We start from the raw sequence: 18743 nt of genomic DNA, 5'->3' as shown, positions 1-18743 counted from the left end.
AAAAAAAAAGTTAGGGAGCCAAACCATAAGAGACTCTTAAAAACTGAGAATAAACTGAGGGTTGCTGGGGAGTGGGAGGGAGGTGAGGGTAGGTGATGGGCACTGAGGAGGGCACTTGTTGGAAGGAGCACTGGGTGTTGTATGGAAACCAATTTGACAATAAATTCCGTATTAAAAAAAATAAAAAATAAAAATAAAATATTAACCTCCAACCAATAATTAATTCAGGCAAGGATCATCAATGGATACTACAATTAATGGGTAAAATGTTGTTGGGGAAACAGAATAAGGACACAATCTAGGGTATCATTCCAGATACTCTAATTACAAAGGGTAACTTTACACTGGAAAATCTGGCATATACCAGATTTCTTAACTCAGAGGTCAAACTAAACATAACCAATAAAAAGGCAAAGTAAAATCATGTGTCTGCTGAGCATCTATTGTAATGTTTTTGCCAAAAATGTTTACCTGATTCTAAACATGAAGAAACAATCAGCCAAATCAAATTAAGAGCATATTCTCAAAACAACTGGCCTGGACTCTTCAAAAAATGTTAGATTATAATAGACTACAGAAATAGGAAATCAAATGTAATGTACCATGATCTTTGATTGGATCCTAGATCAAAAATAGAAATATGGAAAATGGAAAAAAGGAAACATACAGAAGATAATTGGGACTAGAGAAATTTAAATATGGTCCATATATTAAATAGTATCATTGTATTATTACATTTCTTAAATGTGATCATTATATTGAGGCTATGTAAGAGAAAGTCCTTTCTCTTGGGAATTATATGTTCAAGTACTTCCTGGTAAAGTAACATGGTATCTGCAATTAACTTCAAATAGTTCAGAAAAAAAAAAAAAGGCATGCACATATGAATATACATTAGAGAGAATGAAATAAAAAGTAAATGTAGCATAATGTTAACACAATTGATGAATCTAGATAACACGAATATGGATGTTGACTGTATTTGTCCAAATGTTGTTAGCATTTTTTTTAAAGTTGGGGGAAGGAGGGGGAGCATATACGTATATATTTGTTTTTATACTCAAAAATATATGACAATAGTCTATGGAAGGGTACATAAGAAACAAACAAGGGTGGTGTGAGAACTAGAAGACAGGAAGGGGATGGGGTAGAGAAGGACAGGTGCAAGTGGGAGATTCTTCATTATATGTGTTATTGTACCTCAACATTTTTTAAAATGTTTTGTATATTTAAAATTTTTCTCAAGTTCCAGCAAAAGTACTGAATCTGCTATGAAGAGATCATCTAAAGTTCCCAAGGAAATATTTAGGTAGGAAGGATTATCCAAACATTTAACATCTGTGATTTTCTTTTTTTAATCTTGGTGAAAAGTGTATCAGAATCACTGGGCTGGGCATAGGCATGGGCTGGTTTTCAATCATCCACCCTAAGTGAGCATGCTCCCACCAGGTGAGAATCACTGATCATAAAGAGAAATATTTATAACAGAAATGTCTAAATGGGGATGTATAAAAGAGAAAAAAAAAGACTGATAATCTATACAGAACGGCTGGAGCTTGGCCTTTCAGATTGCTATATTTGCACTACCACCTCAAGTTAAAGCATCAAAATATTGTCAGTTGTATCTTGGAAACTACACATGAGGAAAAGAAAGTGCTTTGTTTCTAATACCCACCTGAGGGCCCTCCGATCTGGATAATCAAGATCATAACTTTGCATAGAGTCATTGCAAGAATCCCGGGAACTGCCCTGAAGTAGCAGCTGCTGTGGCAATCGCACAGGCACAGGAAACTGGTGCACAGAAGCATTGGGCTGGGAAGTCGTATGGTAAGGAGGTGGGATGCTATTGCTGGTCTCACTGCGATAGTCACTATCTCGGTCATCAACGGCACTATCAGGATCTTCAAAAACTGTGAAAGAAGCACAGTCAAAGCATTCCAGCTTTATTTAGTTCTTCAGAATTTTCTTCTGCTTTTATCCTAAGTAGCCACAAGCCTGGACCTTGAGGACAAGAACACACGAGACAAGTGACTTCAATGCCATATGGAAAACTGTTTCAATTAATACTCACAAGTTTCTTTCCTTATGAGACAAGACACTTGTTTTCATTTTAGTGCTCATTCTCAAGAGGAGTTCCAAGTTGCATTTTCCCAGTGCAGAATTCTCTGGAATTCTGACTCTCTAGCTACCATAACTCTAGTAAAAATCTGTTTCTAAATGTCATAGATTCTAGTATTTTACTGTTATAAAAATGGGCAGAAGAGAAATTCTCTTTTGAAGTTGGCTTGCTGCTTTCAGACTTTAAAAACAGATGGCTAAACCCAATAAGCAGGTCCAACTTCAGAAGCTGGTCAGGTAATGAGGAAAGTCAAAGCCAAGGTTCAGCAGTCAAACCAAAAGCTTGACTAAGAATAGCAGCAGTTGTTTTTTTTTTTAAGTACTATGCCAACTTTTAAATTTTTTTTAAGTAAGCTCTACACCCATTGTGGGGCTTGAACTCATGACCCCACAATCAAGAGTCACATGCTTTACTGACTGAGTCAGCCAGGCACTCCAGAACAGTCTCACTGTCTTGCTGCAACAACAGGTTTTTCTAACAACTCCTATCAAGTACCTACATCCTCGGGCTCAGAATTTCCATCTGAAGCCTGGGCTAAAGAGGAAAACATAAGCACTGGCAATGGAATCTTGCTGACAATGCAGCCAAGTTTATCTAACAAATTTCATAAAATTATTTCTGCTTTTCAGGCCAGCACCTGACAAGCTAGTTTTATTCTTGATGTTAGCTAAAATGACCGCAGTTACAAATCCTGCTCCAAGCATGATCCCATATGTCCTGTCTTGCCAATTTCCTATTTGGCACAGTGAGGAAAAGGAATTATTTATCATCCTAAAATGGAGATGGACTCCTCATATTAGTAATTAAAAAAAAAATCTTGGTAGTTATGTGGGCAGTGAAAACCTTCTGAAGACCATAAGATTGGGCTTTCACAATTGCTCATGTAGGAGATAAAAACCTGCATCCATGCAGTGGAAATGGAAAAGAGTTAAGGAACTGGAAAAAAAAATCCAGAGTGAAGTGATAAAACCAGGGGACAAATAGAAGGTAACAGGGAAATGACACCTTGGCTTGCACACTAGGACTACATGGTAGATAGTAATTCCACTAAAAGAGACAAGAGAGCTAAAACATGTGGGTTTTACAACCAATGAAGAAAATTTGAACACTGGATTCCAGACAACATTTGTGGGTACAGCTCAGAGTAGGGATAGAAGATCTCATGAGCATTTTCCCTTTTGAATTTAAGGCAACATATGAGCATAAGAAAAGGAGAGTAATCATTACCTCAGGAGAAAAAAATCAACATGAAAAAGAGGCTAACTTCAAAAATGGCCAGGAAGGGTACTAGTCAAACCATAGGGGATACAAAGCATTCTGCTCAGAAAGCATTCTGATCACACATTAGAAAAAAGAGACTTTTAGGGGTATTGGTTTCAGATCTTGATACATTTGTTGTTCTGAACACTAGAGAGAAAGGATCAAGGGACAAAAACCAGTATGTCTTTCAGACTTCATGCTTTCTGAACCTACAGATGGATTTTTCATGCATACAGATGGGAGGACAGGGGCAAAAAAGCAGACAAAGCCAAAAAGCCTACTTAAACTCCAGCAGGAAAAGTATCAACACAGAGAACCAAAGAGGGAGCAGTGATAGACAATCTTACTGATTATGAGGCCAGAATTAGGAGCCCATGATACAGAGTTAGAAACTACTTAGTTTTTCACTGAATCTGATCTATTACTCCTAAATAATGCTCTACTTTTTTATTTTGCTAGGCTAACAGGAAGAATACTCTAAAACTTTCCTAAAGGCTGACATTTCTATACTGAAGAAATAAAGGCAGGGCACCTGGGTGGCTCAGTTGGTTGAACATCCGCCTTTTGATTTTGGCTCAGGTCAAGATCTCAGTGTGTGAGATCAAGCCCCGAGCTGAGCTCTGCTTTGATGGTGCAGAGCCTGTTTAGGATTCTCTGCCTCTGTCTCTGCCCCTCCCCTGCTTGTGTGCTCGCTCGCTCGCTCTCTCTCTCTCTCAAAATAAATAAACTCAAAAAAATAAAGGGCAAATATTAAGAAACAAAATGTTTCTAGAAAGAAGAGGTTAGAAGTAGAAGAGAATATGAAAAGTAGGAGGGGACAGGAGAAAGGAAATACAAAAAAGTGAGGTGAGATGACAGAGAGAAATAGAAAAAAAGGTAGATGAGAGCAAAGACCAGCTTTTCTCCCTGGACACCATCCTCAATCTCCCTAGAAAGTAAACCTCCTGGCACCACCAAGGCTGATTAGAAACTAAAAAGGGAAATTAAGGAAAAGGCTTGAATAAAAGAATTGTGCTTTCAGTGTGGCAGTGGTGATCTCTTACTGGCTCTACTCTCTCCTCCACAACACCACTGCAGCTAAAACAGAAAACTCCTGGTTTCACTGAGAAAGAGAACCTATATGCAGGTTTGGTTACTCAGCTTAAGGAGGACTTGTGAGCTCGTATGAGGGCAAAAATAGAAAAGGCTGGGAAAATTAACTCATTCAAGTATTTATTGAGTGCCTATAAGCACAATGGTAAACAACAGAAGATTCAGAGTGTAGAGTCAGCCTAATAGGAGAGAGAAAATATTGATACAAATACAAGAAACGAACAATCTTGAAAACAGTACAAACCCAATGCTGTATCAGTTGAAGGTAAGGTCACTTCCTGTTAGTGTGAGCAGGCAAAGTTTTATGAAGGAGAGGATTGTGAAAGACTGGCAGGTTTTCAACAGGTTAAGTTTGGAGGGAAATACCTCCTAGAATCTGGATAAAAATAATGGCATGTGTAAAGGCCCAATAGTGAGAAAGCCTATATATAATTTTGAAAAACACTTGGTAGTTCATTTGGCAGGTACATAAAAGGACATGGAAGGAAATGATAGAAAATGAACCTGGGGAAAGTAATCTAAGCTGGGTCAAAAATGGGCCTCTGGTACAGAGTAGGCACTCAAACAGTACTGAATGAAATACTGAACAATGAGGCTTTCTGGTATGTGGTGTTCCTGGATTGAATCCCTGTCTTTAAACCCAGAGTACAGATAGAACTTTATCAGCTTGAGAAAAAAGAAGAGAGAAATCAAACGATTTTTTTTTAAGGCTTACTTTTTTCTACTTGAAAACCTTAAGTTAGCTCTCTTAGGCTACCTTTGAGCAGCATTTCTGTAATGGAAATACTCAGGATTCAAATGACAGAAAGTACATATTCATGAGAAATCCCAGGGAGAACAAAATTTGGCCCCTCTTAGCACCTGCTGGATATCTAAGCACTGGTACTCAACCAAACCCCCTGTAAGATGGATAACAGAGCCAGTAACGTTAGCCTGAGGCTGTGTATCTTGCTGGAAAGAACTGACTGCCCACTCTCAAAGCTCTAGAATGAAGCTTGCTTCCAGCCTAGCTGGGTTGCTTCAAGGAGAGTCAGTCTCTTGTTCACAAAAATAAACTTCCAGAATGAACTTTTATTCTAGTCACTGCACTCCTTAGCCAAGAGATCAAAGGAGAGGGTTTCCTATACTAGGAGCTGATGGTATTACTTACCTCTGGGAAGGAAAAATCAAGAGATACTGCTAAGATTATAACTGGGACTTTGGTTTGAAATTTCTCTCTCTCCCTCCTTCCCTCCCTTCAAAAACCCCAGCCTGAAAAGATATGCCATTCCATTGCAAGTAATGGTCTCTTGAGATTTAAGTAGGAGAGAAGGGGGGGGATGGAATTATATATGCTTATATGCATGAATATCCTGCTTCATAGTTCAGAGGGAGTGTGTTAAAGGCTAAAATAAAAAAAAATTTTTTAAGGATAAAATCAAGAAAATTAATAAGGAATTCAATTTCTTACGTACTCTGCTGCTCTCCCCAGCCCAAATAGGTCCAGTGACCTAAGAAAACCGCAAATGGTAGCAAAAAAGAAGAGTGACAGAGACAATTTTAGGAATAATTCAAAGATCATTTCCCCAACCCACCAATCATTATACACCTTACCTTGCTTGAGCCTGCCCTACTTGTGTTCCATTACTTTCACATAACATGTAGACAGGCTTCTGCCTTCTATCAAGCATGAGACAAATCTACAAAGTACCCTTGCTCTCTATAATTTACCATACAGAATAACAAAAAACAGCTTCTACATTCTTCGTTTAAAAAAGTTTTATTTATTTAAATAATCTCTACACCCAACATGGAGATCAAACTCATGACCCTGGGATCAAGAGTCACATGCTCCTCTGACTGAGCCAGCCAGGCACCCCTGCTTCTACACTATTTTAAACCTCCTTCTGGCCTAGGTCTCAGAACATCATCATTTAGGAGCATATATAACCTTCCTTATTCAAAATAACAAAAATTCAACCTGTCTCTAAGAAATCCTTCCTTGTCTTGATGTTTGCCAAATCTGAGACCACCACAGTATATCCCTGAGAATCTCAGACCTAACACAGTGGAAGAGAGTGATTCCCTTGTCTGGGAGCAATGATGTCTAATTTTGACGCTCTTTAAAAGGCCAAAGAATGGCATTAACCTCTAATCTTCCAAAATGTAATGAAACACTGTAGCCCTTTGGGTGCTCAGAGAGAGCCACTTTTTTTCTCAACTGCCTATAGAATTTAATAAAATCCATTAAAACACAGGAGCTTTGAATAACAAGAGAAAACTGAACATTTTCTATTCATTTTTCAGAATAAAAAAAATTCAATGTTAATTACATTTAAATCCTATTTCACACTCAAAATTGAATTTGAGGCAACTAATGTGATGCATGTGTGTGCATGAGAACACAATCACTAAAAATAGGCCTTTATCCCAAGAAACAAGGAGTAATTTAGCTTCATAATTAAGAATATGAGTACTCGGGGCGCCTGGGTGGCGCAGTCGGTTAAGCGTCCGACTTCAGCCAGGTCACGATCTCGCGGTCCGTGGGTTCGAGCCCCGCGTCGGGCTCTGGGCTGATGGCTCAGAGCCTGGAGCCTGTTTCCGATGCTGTGTCTCCCTCTCTCTCTGCCCCTCCCCCGTTCATGCTCTGTCTCTCTCTGTCCCAAAAATAAATAAACGTTGAAAAAAAAAATTAAAAATAAATAAATAAATAAAATCATTAAAAAAAAAAAAAAAAAAAGAATATGAGTACTCAAGCCAAAACTAAGTTCTTTTAAGCTCTGCCACTACTGGCTATATGGCCTTGAAGAAGTTATTACAGATATTTCCTCCAGGTAATATGAGAATAGTATGAGTCTCGTTGGTTACTGAAAGATTATAAGAGAAAATCCACGTAAAGTACCTAGCACAGGTCCCTGGAACAGGGCAAGCAATGGGCATTTCTTGTTGTTTTGTCATGTTGCCAAGTTTTTGCTTGACTTATAAGTTCCTAATAAATAGGTAGCAGGAGGGTCCACACACTGACAACCCTAATATCTGCTGAGGGACTGTCAACGTCTGGGTTAGAAAGTCCTCAGAGTTCTAAAGGTGCAGTTCCCTTGAAAATTTGTGGTTAAGACTCAAAATTCTGGAAGCACTGAATGACGTCAAAACAGGATGGTTTCATTACCTGAGCCAACTCGCAATCCTGGGCATATGGGACTACTACTAATCAGTCACAGTCTATTTAATTTAACTATACACTGAGAGTCAGTTTTCTTCCTATACTTACTTTCTTCCCTTCTTTTCACCCCTCAAAAAGGATACGTTGGTTTACTGTGACATTTTTTGTTTTAATAATTTACTTACACTCTAAACACAGGGAAAGAAGGGGTCTAAAAGAAAATTCTTCCAGGCTGTACCACTGTTGCCATAACAACTGTGAATAATTACCTTGCTTCTTAAAAAAAAAAAAAAAAAAAAAAAAAAAAAACCTGAAAAATAATCACAGAACTTCAGAACATGCCTATCACCCTAGATTGCTCCAAGCAAGTGACAATGCTATTTCTCCTGAAACTCTGGACCCAAAGAAGCCTCCCATTGAAGGACACTGCCTCATCCTTGAATGTACCACAGCACTGCATAGCAGTTTCCTGGACACAGTAGGTGCTCAATAAATGTCTATTATATGACTAAACCAAATGAATGATTTGATGCCATCTACAAGGTCCAACCCTAAGCCATGAAAATAAGTTATGCTCTCTGACCAACTAGTTCCCTATTGTCACCTGAGAGTGGTACCATTATAAGAGAAACAACATCAGTTTAAGTGGGCAAGTTTCCTTTCCCACTCCAAAAATGCACTAAAACATCTCACTAGCCAGTAGAACAATACTGAGGATTGTTAGGTTTTGCTAGGCATAAGTACCAATAAAGGGGGTAAGGGATTATTCCAGGAAATGGAAATTATACATGCAAAAGTATATTCGGTGAACCTGAAAACAGTTCTAGCATATCTGAATAGGAGGCTACAGGGTTATATAAGAACCTAATCAAAGGAGGTCCCAGGTAATATTTAGAAATTTAATAATGTTAGGAAATTGGAATTATCTGGAGGTTAATGCAGAGCTGTCACAGCCTTTTTCTTTTTTCAATTCCAGTACAGTTAACATTCAGTGTTATATTGGTTTCAGGGGTACAATATAGTGATTCAACAATTCTATACATTACTCAGTGCTCATCATGGTAAGTATACTCTTAATCCTCTTCACCTATTTCTCCTGCCCCCTCACCCTGTTCCCCTCTGGTAATCTGTTCTCTACGGTTGACAGTCTGTTTTCCAGTTTGTCTCTTTATGTTTCCTTTGTTCATTTGCTTGTTTCTTAAATTCCACATAAGAATGAAATAATATGGTATTAAGCACGGGACAGACAGAATCAGATTTGTCATTTTAGAAAGAGAGTGGTGGTGGTGCAGTATGGCCAAAAGTTTGTAGGGTAGGTGGACTGGAAACTGGTGTCAGGAAGGCTGGTAAGGAAGCTACTATACTGGCCTGATGATGGCTTAAACTAGGAAAGTGGCAGAGGGAGTGGAGAGAGTGGGTACATTTGTGACATAAAATATATTGGGTTTAATAAGTATTGAATATGGGAAGTGAGGAGAGTAAAACCTAAGTAATACCGCCCAGCTTTTTAGCTTGAGCTACTGGGTGGGTATGGCATCATTCATTAAGAAGAGAAATACAAGAGAGGGACAAGTTGAAGGAGATGATGAATTCAGTGTTAGATTATTGGCTTTGAGGTATTTATGTGCTATCTCAAATGAATATGTCTGGGAGACAGATGGATACATGGTTGTGGAGCTGAGGAAAGATATGTGGAGTTCTAAGTTTTCAGAATACAAACTGCCATGAAAACAGATTTTTCTGCTTTGTTCCTTGCTGTACCCTTAGTGCCTGGCACAAAATAGCAGCTCAACAAATAGGTGTAAATCATGTATAAAAATTAAAATGTCAGTATATAAGAACAATGAGGCAGAATGCAGGATAAGGGGGGGGAGGCTGTACAAAGGGGTGAGGGGAACCTACAGAACAGCCACGTTTAAAAAGCAGACAAAGAAGGGAAGGGAAGAAACAAAGAACAAAACAAAGTGTTGGTGACGCTGTGAAGACACTGGCATTCTCATACATGGTTGGCAAGAATGCAAAGTGGTAGGTCACTTTGGAAAATCTTGGCATTTCTTACTAAGTTATATACATACCATAAAACCCAGCAACCCTCTCATATGTATTCACCCAAGAAAAATAAAAACATGTTCACATAAAACCCTATACATGAATGTTCACAGTTGCTTAATTCATATTCACTAATAACTATAAATATCCATTTGATAAACAGATCATGGTATATCCATATAATTGAGTACTATTCAGGAACAAAAAGGCATGAACAGAAACACACAGATGAATCTCTAATGCAGTATGATAAGTGAAACAAAAAAACCAAAAGACAAAAAAAGCTACATACTACATTATTCTTATATAATTTTCTGGAAAAGGCAATACAACAAGGGCAGAAAACAAATGAGGGTTTGCATGGGCCAGGAGTGGAAGTGGTTGACTACCAAAGGGGTTTAGAAAACTTTTAGGGTTGATGGAACTGCTTTATATCTTAACTATGGTTATGGTTATAAGACTGTATGTGCTTGTGTTTTGACAAACATAGTACTGGACACTATGAGGGAGATTTTTACTCTATGTAAATTATACCTTAATAAAACTGACTTTAAAAAAACAAAAAGGAAGAGTCCATGAAGGAGGGTGTGAAGAAGCCAGAGAGGAAGAAAACCAGGGCCATATCATCTCTGAATCAGAAAAAAAAACAAAAACAAAAGCAAGGTTTCAAGAAAGCAGTGATCAATAAGTGTTAAGTGCTACAGGAGAGAAAGAAAGAAAGAAAGAAAGAAAGAAAGAAAGAAAGAAAGAAAGAAAGAAAGAAAGAAAGAAAGAAAGAAAGGAAGGAAGGAAGGAAGGAAGGAAGGAAGGAAGGAAGAAAGAAAGAAAGAAAGAAAGAAACTGAAAAAGGCCTACTGGATTTAGAAATAAAGAAGTTACTAAAAACTTTAATAGAAATGTTAATGAGTGAAAGCTGGAGTATAGACTGTTTAGAAGAAAATGGAAGCACATACAATAGAATAAGGAGACATCAAGAGATTCCACAATTCATACAGTAAAACACTGAATGTGAGCATGGTGGAAGATACTGCTTATCACAGGATGCAAAAAAGGAAGCAAGCAGGGAACAGACAGTGGCCAAATATGTTACAGAAAAAACTAAGTACACCAAGAGCCTCTTCTAAAACCAGCAACATTCTCAAATTGGGCATTCACACATAACAAATATGTGCCAAACTTACAATTTTAATGAGCATGCTAATGTTTCCCACCTCCCTAGAGCCTTAAACCTCTTCAGTTCACATACTTAACACGTGAATAACCAATTACCCTGCAGTTCAGTGGCTCCTGATGCTAAGAGTTAGGCAGTCTGAGCCTCTATTGGCAATGACATTGTATTTATAATGTTATGAGCTCTGTGCAGATTAGCATTACCAAGTGTACCTCAAGCCCCAAACCACTGAACTCCTGGCACTTCCAAGCCAGAAACCACAAAACCATTCCAAAAATTCCTCTCTACTTTATCTCCCGTGTCCAGCCTGTTAATAAGCTTAATAGTTAATTCCACTCTGAGGTCTCCTTCTTACTGTCCCTTCTTCATAGTTTCTCAGTCCTTATCGAGGAATCCATTACCTCATGCCTGAATTATTGCAGATTATTGCTGGACTTGTGACCTTCTGATCTGTCCCATTCAATCAACCCAGCAGATGACAACTAGACTAATTTTCCTAAATCCAGTTTCTGATCACATCGTTACCATTTTGATAATTTGTAACTGCTCACTATCTATAAAAGAGTATATTTATCTTCACGGCTTTTAAAGCCCTCTATGATCTGATACCAAATAAATATCAAATCTCACTGTCCACCATTCCCCCAGAACAAAGTCTTTGTTAACTGGCAAACAGGTATTGTCACAGTTCCTATGCTTGCCACACTTGGGAGATAAAGGAATGAGCCTGATTTCCCCTATTTGTCCTTCAACTTCTGAAGCCAGAATGTCCTTCGTTTCCACTCCTTGCTGATTTAATAGAATGGGTTTTGAGTTTTGGAGCCAGATAAACCTAGGTTTAAAGCCATCACTTACTAACTGTGTGATCTTAGGCTGCTTAACTTCTCTGCCCTTCTATTCATCACCTATAAAAAATGAATAGTAATAACACCTCTCAAATTTGCATAAAAATTGAAAATCAAGTATGTAGCATTTAGCTCCATGTGCCAGACGAATGATAATTACTCAGTAAATGTTCCCTCTTCTCCCTTATTTAGTTGGTACCCATTCTTAAGTTCCACTTAAACAATTTTCCTTAAACAATGCTCAATGACTCTAATACAGTGTCTCTATTATCAAAACAAAAACCATCTGCCTATTCCTGAAAAAGTTAAACACACATCTACCCATATGATCCAGCCATTCCACTTCTAGATATTTAACCAAGAAAAATTAAAACATATGATCATGAAAATGTTCATATTATTCACAATAACCAGAAACAACCCAAATGCCTAGCAATAGGTAAATCAATAACAAAATGTAGTATATCCATGATAGAATACTACTTAGTAATAAAAGGAAATGCATTACTGATACACTCAACAAAATGGATGAATTTCAAAAATTTTTTAAATGTTTTATTTTAGAGAAAGAGAGCACGTGTGCTTGCGCACAAGTGGAGGAGGGGCACAGAGAGAGAGAGGGAGACAGAGAATCCCAAACAGGCTCTGCACTGACAGCAGTGAGCCTGATATGGGGCTCGAACTCACGAACAGTGAGATCATGACCCAAGACAAAGTCAGATGCTCAGTCGCCTGAGTCACCCAGGTGCCCCTACAACACACTTAAGAAAAGAAAAGAAAAGAAAAGAAAAGAAAAGAAAAGAAAAGAAAAGAAAAGAAAAGAAAAGAAAAGAAAAGAAAAGAAAAGAAAAGAAAAAATTGAGTCCTGTTATAAAACGCATTACCTAGATCCCACTCCCAGAAATTCTAATTCAAAATGCCGGAAGTGGCTTAAGAATCTGTATTTGTTGTTGTTTGAATCTGCCTTTTCAGTAAGAAGCTGGGGACTCTCATGCCACTGATTTTGAATTACAATTTGAAAAATAAAGTTATAGAACTTCCTATATGAAAAAGCCAGTCTCTCAGTCAAAAGCATAGTGCTCCTGCACTGATGGAAGAAGGCAGCCAGACGGACTATCCTACTGAGCTCAAAGACCAGTTCAATGTGAGCATACATGTAAATGAGAAAATTCTAGCAGGTCCAGGACCCAATTAAAAATGAATCCTCTTTCATAGAAGGTGAAGATTCTTTACTTATCCCTGTTGACTATGCAATGGCAATATACTCACAGGCTTCTTGTTCTGTTTATTTCATCTTGTTTCTAGTGGAAAACATTAGAAATCAGAAATAGTCACATTAAAAAAGTAAGGTCTATAGTTACCAAACAAAACAACGCCAGGCAACTGTTACATCACCAGTTAGTCCAGTGACGGTCAATTTTTCCATGACAATGAAATGACAGAATATTTGAGCCTCAGACTTCAAGTGAATAGTCATCTGTCTAGGCAATGACAGGACTCATCTACCAATTACTAAAATGTAGTAATTACCAGGTAACTCACAAAGGACAATAAAGTCAACCACTAGAAATTATTCCATTCTCCCTTTCAAGACAGTAGATTAGATAAGTACTATAGAACTTCCCTTTCCATTGAAAACAGTAAAAAACTGTTAATAAAGAAAAGTACTTCAAACCTAACATAAGAGAATTTAAAAAAAAGAAGCAATTGACCAAACTTCTTTGTGAACATATGTATTAAAATACAAGCAAATCTAACCTGGCATTATAGTAAAAGAATAACTGGGGCACCTGGGTGGCTCAGTCAATTAAGTGTCCAACTTCAGCTCAGGTCATGATCTCACAGTTTGTGAGTTCGAGCCCCCCGCCCCCATCAGGTTCTGTGCTGACAGCTCAGAGCCCAGAGCCTGCTTCAGATTCTGTGTCTCCCTCTCTGTCTGCCCCTCCCCTGCTCACACTCTGTCTCTGTCTCTCTCTCTCTCTCAAGAATAAACATTAAAAAAAAAATTATAGTAAAAGAATAACTTACCATAATCAACTAGGGCATATTATAGGAAAGGAAAGATGATTCATTAATAGAAATTGTTTAATGCATTCATCACATTGAACAGCTAGGTAATTCCTAGCCATTTTGAAATGTTCAATGTCTACTCCTTATTTTTAATATAGAAGCCCTACTGAAGTATTAGATGCAGTAGGGTACACAAATCATAAGGGTACTGTTCAATGAATACTGTGAACACACTCGTGTAACCAGCATACAGATCAAGAAACAGGAATTTTTAACTTTTTGCGGAACCTCCATACTGTTCTCTAGTGGGTGCACCAGTTTGCATTCCCACCAACAGGGCAAGAGGGTTCCCCTTTCTCTGCATCCTCGCTAACACTTGTTGTTTCTTATGTTAATTTTAACCATTCTGACAGGTGTGAGGTGGTATCTCACCATGGTTTTTATTTGTATTTTCCTGATGATGAGCGATGTTGATCATCTTTCCATGTGTCTGTTAGCCATCTGGATATCTTCTTTGGAAATGATCTAGTCATGCCTTCTGCCCATTTCCTTTATTTTTTTATTTTGGGGGGGGGGGTGGAGAGAGAGAGAGCATGCATCCCAAGCAGGCTCCACACTCAGCATGGAGCTAGATGCAGGGCATGATCCCACGATCCTGGGATCATGACCTGAGCCAAAATCAAGAGTTGGAGGCCTAACTAAGTCAGTCACCAGGTGTCCCATGTTCTGCCCATTTCTTAGCTGTCTTTTGGGTGTTGAGTTTGAAAAGTTCTTTATAGATTTCAGATACTAACCCTTTATCAGATAGGTCATTTGCAAATACCTTCTCCCATTCTGTAGAACTACCCTACAATACAGTAATTGCACTACCCAGTAATTGCACTACTAGGTATTTACCCAAAGGATACAAAAATACAGATTTGAAGGGGCACATACACCTTGATGTTTACAGCAACATTATCAACCATAACCAAACTATGGAGGGAGCCCAAATGTCCACTGACTGATGAATGGATAAAGAAGATATGGTATTTACATATAATAATTTATTACTTAGGCATCAAAAAGAATGAAATCTTGCCATTTGCAACAACATGGATGGAGCTAGAGTTTATTACGCTAAGCAAAATATGTTAGAGAAAGACAAATACCATATGAGTTCACTCATGTGGAATTTAAGAAACAAAATAGGTGTGGGGTGGCTAGGTGGCTCAGGGGGCTAAATGTCTGACTTTTGATTTCGCCTCAGGTCATGATTTCAAGGTTCGTGGGTTCAAGCCCCGCATCAAGCTCTGTGCTGACAGCTTAGAGCCTTGGGCCTGCTTCAGCTTCTGTCTCCCTCTCTCTCTGCCCCTCCCCTGCTCGTATTCTGTCTCTCTCTCAAAAATAAACATTTAAAAAAAATTAATAAGTAAAAATTGGGAAATTAAAAAAATGAAGTATCTAGATCAGAGAAGTATAATATTAATATGCAGCCATCTTTATTATAAGTCATAAATACATTGGAAACCAACATGGATCTTTAATTTAAAAAATCTAGGATCTAGGGGCAGCTGGGTGGCTCAGCCAGTTAAAAGTCTGACTGGCTCAGGTCATGATCTCTCGGTTCATGAGTTTGAGCCCTGTGCCAGGCTCTGTGCTGACAGCTCACAGCCTGCAGCCTGCTTTGGATTCTGTTTCCCTCTCTCTCTGCCCCTCCCTCACTCACACTCTGTTTCTTTTTCTCTCAAAAATAAATAAACATGAAAAAAAATCTAGGATAAGAAAGAAAGGCGGGGGGAGGGAGGGAGGAAGAAAAACAGAATAGATCAACTAGCCTTTGAACCAGCTATTTCTTCTAACCATCACACTTTCACCCAGAGAGCCATACTGCTAACCACCTCCAAGTTTTACTCGAGTCATTTTCTGTGGTTTATACACTAACCACCTTATTTATAATTACAACAACTTCAATTCTAGTGTTCCCAATTACCTTGAACCATCTACTCTTCAATTTTTTTTTAACCTTTATTTTTGAGAGAGAGAGGGGAGAGAGAGAGAGAGAGGGAGAGAGAGAGAGAGAGAGAGAGAGAGAGAGAGAGAGAGAAAGCAAGAGCAGGGGAGGGGCAGAGAGAGATGGAGACACAGAATTCGAAGCAGGCTCCAGGCTCTGAGCTGTCAACACAGAGCCTGACTTGGGGCTCCAACTCACAGACCAAGAGATCATGACATGAGCTGAAGTCAGATGCTTAACAAACCCAACCATCCAGGTGCCCCTGAACCATCTACTCCTTAATTGGCCCACTCTCTAAATTCCCATATAATTTCCTTATTCATTACATTTACTGTCTCCTCCCACTCAGGATCTTTTTGAGTTCTGCTTCCTGATGTATCCTAAGTACCTAGAACAGAACCAAGAATGTATCAAAAAATGTTTCTAAGGCACCTGGCTGGCTCAGTCATGAGCATGTGACTCTTAATCTTAGGGTCCTGAGTTTGAACACCACAATGGGTGTAGAGATTACTAAAAATAAACTTTAAAAATGTTTGTAGAAGGAGAGGATCAAAAGATAGAGGAGAAAAGGGGGAGGGCAAAAGGGGCATTGAGGCTGGATGTGAGAAAATGAGTATCGGGAGCAGAAATATAAATAGGTACAATCTTTCTAGAGTATAACTTGACAATATCTACCAAAACTTAAAATGTGTATATCCCTTAATCCAATAATTCTGCTTAATAGAAAAGCACTAATTCAACTAGTATTTATTGAGCAAAGGTACTAGGAATACACAGATAAACATTTCCCTTACTCATAAAATTTATGGCCTGAAGAACAAAAATATATATCAAACAATCATACATATTAAGTAACTATGAAGGAAAGGTACTTAAAGGTACACAATATATAATAGGGAAGTGGAGATCCATTTGCATATTCACAAAAAAACACATTTGTATGAAGTTGCTCACTCTAGCACTGTTTCAATAGCAAAAATTGGGGAAAAATCCAAATATCATCCACCAATAGGAGAGGAGTTTTAAATTGTACATTTCAAATGAAATATATCAAATCTGAATTTGATCAATCTTGCAGTTCAACTATCAAGTTACCAAAAAATATAAAGGACAGAAGAGTAAACTATGCTATGGGAATATATTGAGCAAAATTCACAATATGGGAAAGTGTAAGTCAAACAAAACCATGTAGTTAATGGCTTTGTCACTTCAATAAAAAACTGCAAGAAAAAAATTAGGAGATGGAGAAGGAACCCATAGATTAAAAAAGAACTATAAGATGTATCAAAAAAGACAACATAGGTAAAAATAAATTCTTATGTTTAGTGATGTACACTTGAGTGATAAAATATAAAGCAAGGAAGTCATTAGCATAAAGTTGGTAGAGTAGTTACTTTTAGGGAGATGGAAATTATGATTGGGAAGGGGCTTGTGGAGAGCTTCCTAGGGTGCCTGACAAAGGTCTATTTTTTGCCTATCTTATGTGAATTCATTAAACTAAATGTCTGTTTTATGAAGTTGTGTATCTGTTATATTCTACAAAAGATTTTTTAATATATCAAACAAACTGGGTATATCACTACAATCACCACCATCTGATTGTTTCATTCCCCTAAGGTCTTTAAAGGCTTCTCATTGTCTTCAAGATAAAATATAGCTTGCTACAGCTTTCAAATCCTGTAAGATATGAAGACTCTATGCCTCATCTCTGATCCTGCCCCACTCTTATCCCCTGCCCTCAAGTCATCCAGAATTTTCAACATGCTTATAAGTCATGCTTTTTTATGTTAGTGTCTTAGTACCATAAACTCTTTTCTCCTTCTTAACTGACTCCTACTCATCTTTCAAAACTTACTTTATGCCAGAGGTTTTGAAGGAAGTAAGGATCAATAGGTAGAGCACAGGGAAATTTCAGGAAAGGGAAACTATTCTGTGTCATATTATTAGGGTGAATATATGTCGTTATACATTTGCCAAAACCCATAGAACACACAATGCAAAGAGTGAACCTACGGACTTTTGTTGACTTTTAAATTCTTTTCAATTTAGGTATCATTTCCTCTGGGAAGCCTCTCCTAACCACCCAAAAATTGGGTTAAGTTGTTTTCCTCCACTTTCACTTAATTACATGGTAGTAAATATATTTTCCTCTCTGGACTTGAGCTCACTAAGGTCAAGGACTTTCATCTCTGTATCCTCAGTGCCTAGCATGGTTCTTAGCATGAGGAAAAGGTGTCCAATACTTGTTTGTGCAATGAATAACTGTAACAATTGTTGATCTCTACAATATTTCTGTTAATCCTGTTTAGCCGATCAAATTCATTTCTTACCACTCTGAACCAATGAAATCAATAATAAAAAAACCCATAAGATGACCATGCTTTTACAGAGTTACAGACTGTTGTATATATACAACAAGTACTGTGACCAGGTTAGGCACTTAAGTACTGTAATCAAATGAAACTTTTTTTTTTTTTAAGATTTATTTTTTAAGTAATCTCTACATCCAACATGGAGCTCAAATTCACAACCCTGAGATCAAGAGTCACATGCTCTACCACCTAAGCCAGCCAGGTGCCCCTCAAATGAAACTTTAATACATTAATCTGACATTTTTAACATACATAATTGCATGCCACAGTAATTGAACAGAAATGATAATAAGTTGATGTTAATGACTGCAATTAGCCACCACAAATTCTTTCTGGAAAAAGATAAGATAGAAATAAAGGAGTCAGAAGACTACAATTAACATTATTTTTATCAGCCAAACCATATTGTTACAATTTCTCTCTTTTCTTTGTTAGTTTGCCAACACCTATAATCATTAGTATCAACTGCTTATACAGATACCACATGTACAGTGTAAAACTCAGCACCCACTCTTACTAGACTCACTGTCCTAGACTCACTGCACTGCCCTACTACTAAAATAAGACTCTCTGTATACTCTGTGGAGTCTATAACCAACATATTTTCCTGACTCTGAGAGTCCTAGTCCTGGACTAAAGGTTGCAAAACTGTGAAGTGACTCATCCTTTACTCCCGCTACCCAGGGAGGA

General features: G+C 37.9%; 1 protein-coding gene across 1 annotated transcript in view; it reads right to left on the bottom strand.

Annotated features, from left to right (window-relative positions):
- The window catches only part of UNC13B (unc-13 homolog B), a 263053-nt gene that overhangs the window by 100765 nt on the left and 143545 nt on the right, over nucleotides 1-18743 (bottom strand). Inside the window, exons 8-9 of the mRNA XM_047065931.1 lie at nucleotides 5926-5961; nucleotides 1676-1910 (exon numbers count right to left, since the gene is read on the bottom strand). Of these exons, the coding sequence (XP_046921887.1) occupies nucleotides 1676-1910; nucleotides 5926-5961 (271 nt within the window). The remainder of the gene's footprint in view (nucleotides 1-1675; nucleotides 1911-5925; nucleotides 5962-18743) is intronic.

The sequence above is a fragment of the Lynx rufus genome, unplaced genomic scaffold, assembly GCF_022079265.1.
Source record: "Lynx rufus isolate CCGP_SWC_20201006 ecotype Redwood Valley unplaced genomic scaffold, mLynRuf1.p SCAF_10, whole genome shotgun sequence".
NCBI lineage: Eukaryota > Metazoa > Chordata > Mammalia > Carnivora > Felidae > Lynx > Lynx rufus.
Note: the sequence above shows the minus strand (reverse complement) of the source record. Positions and strands in the feature narration are given on the sequence as shown.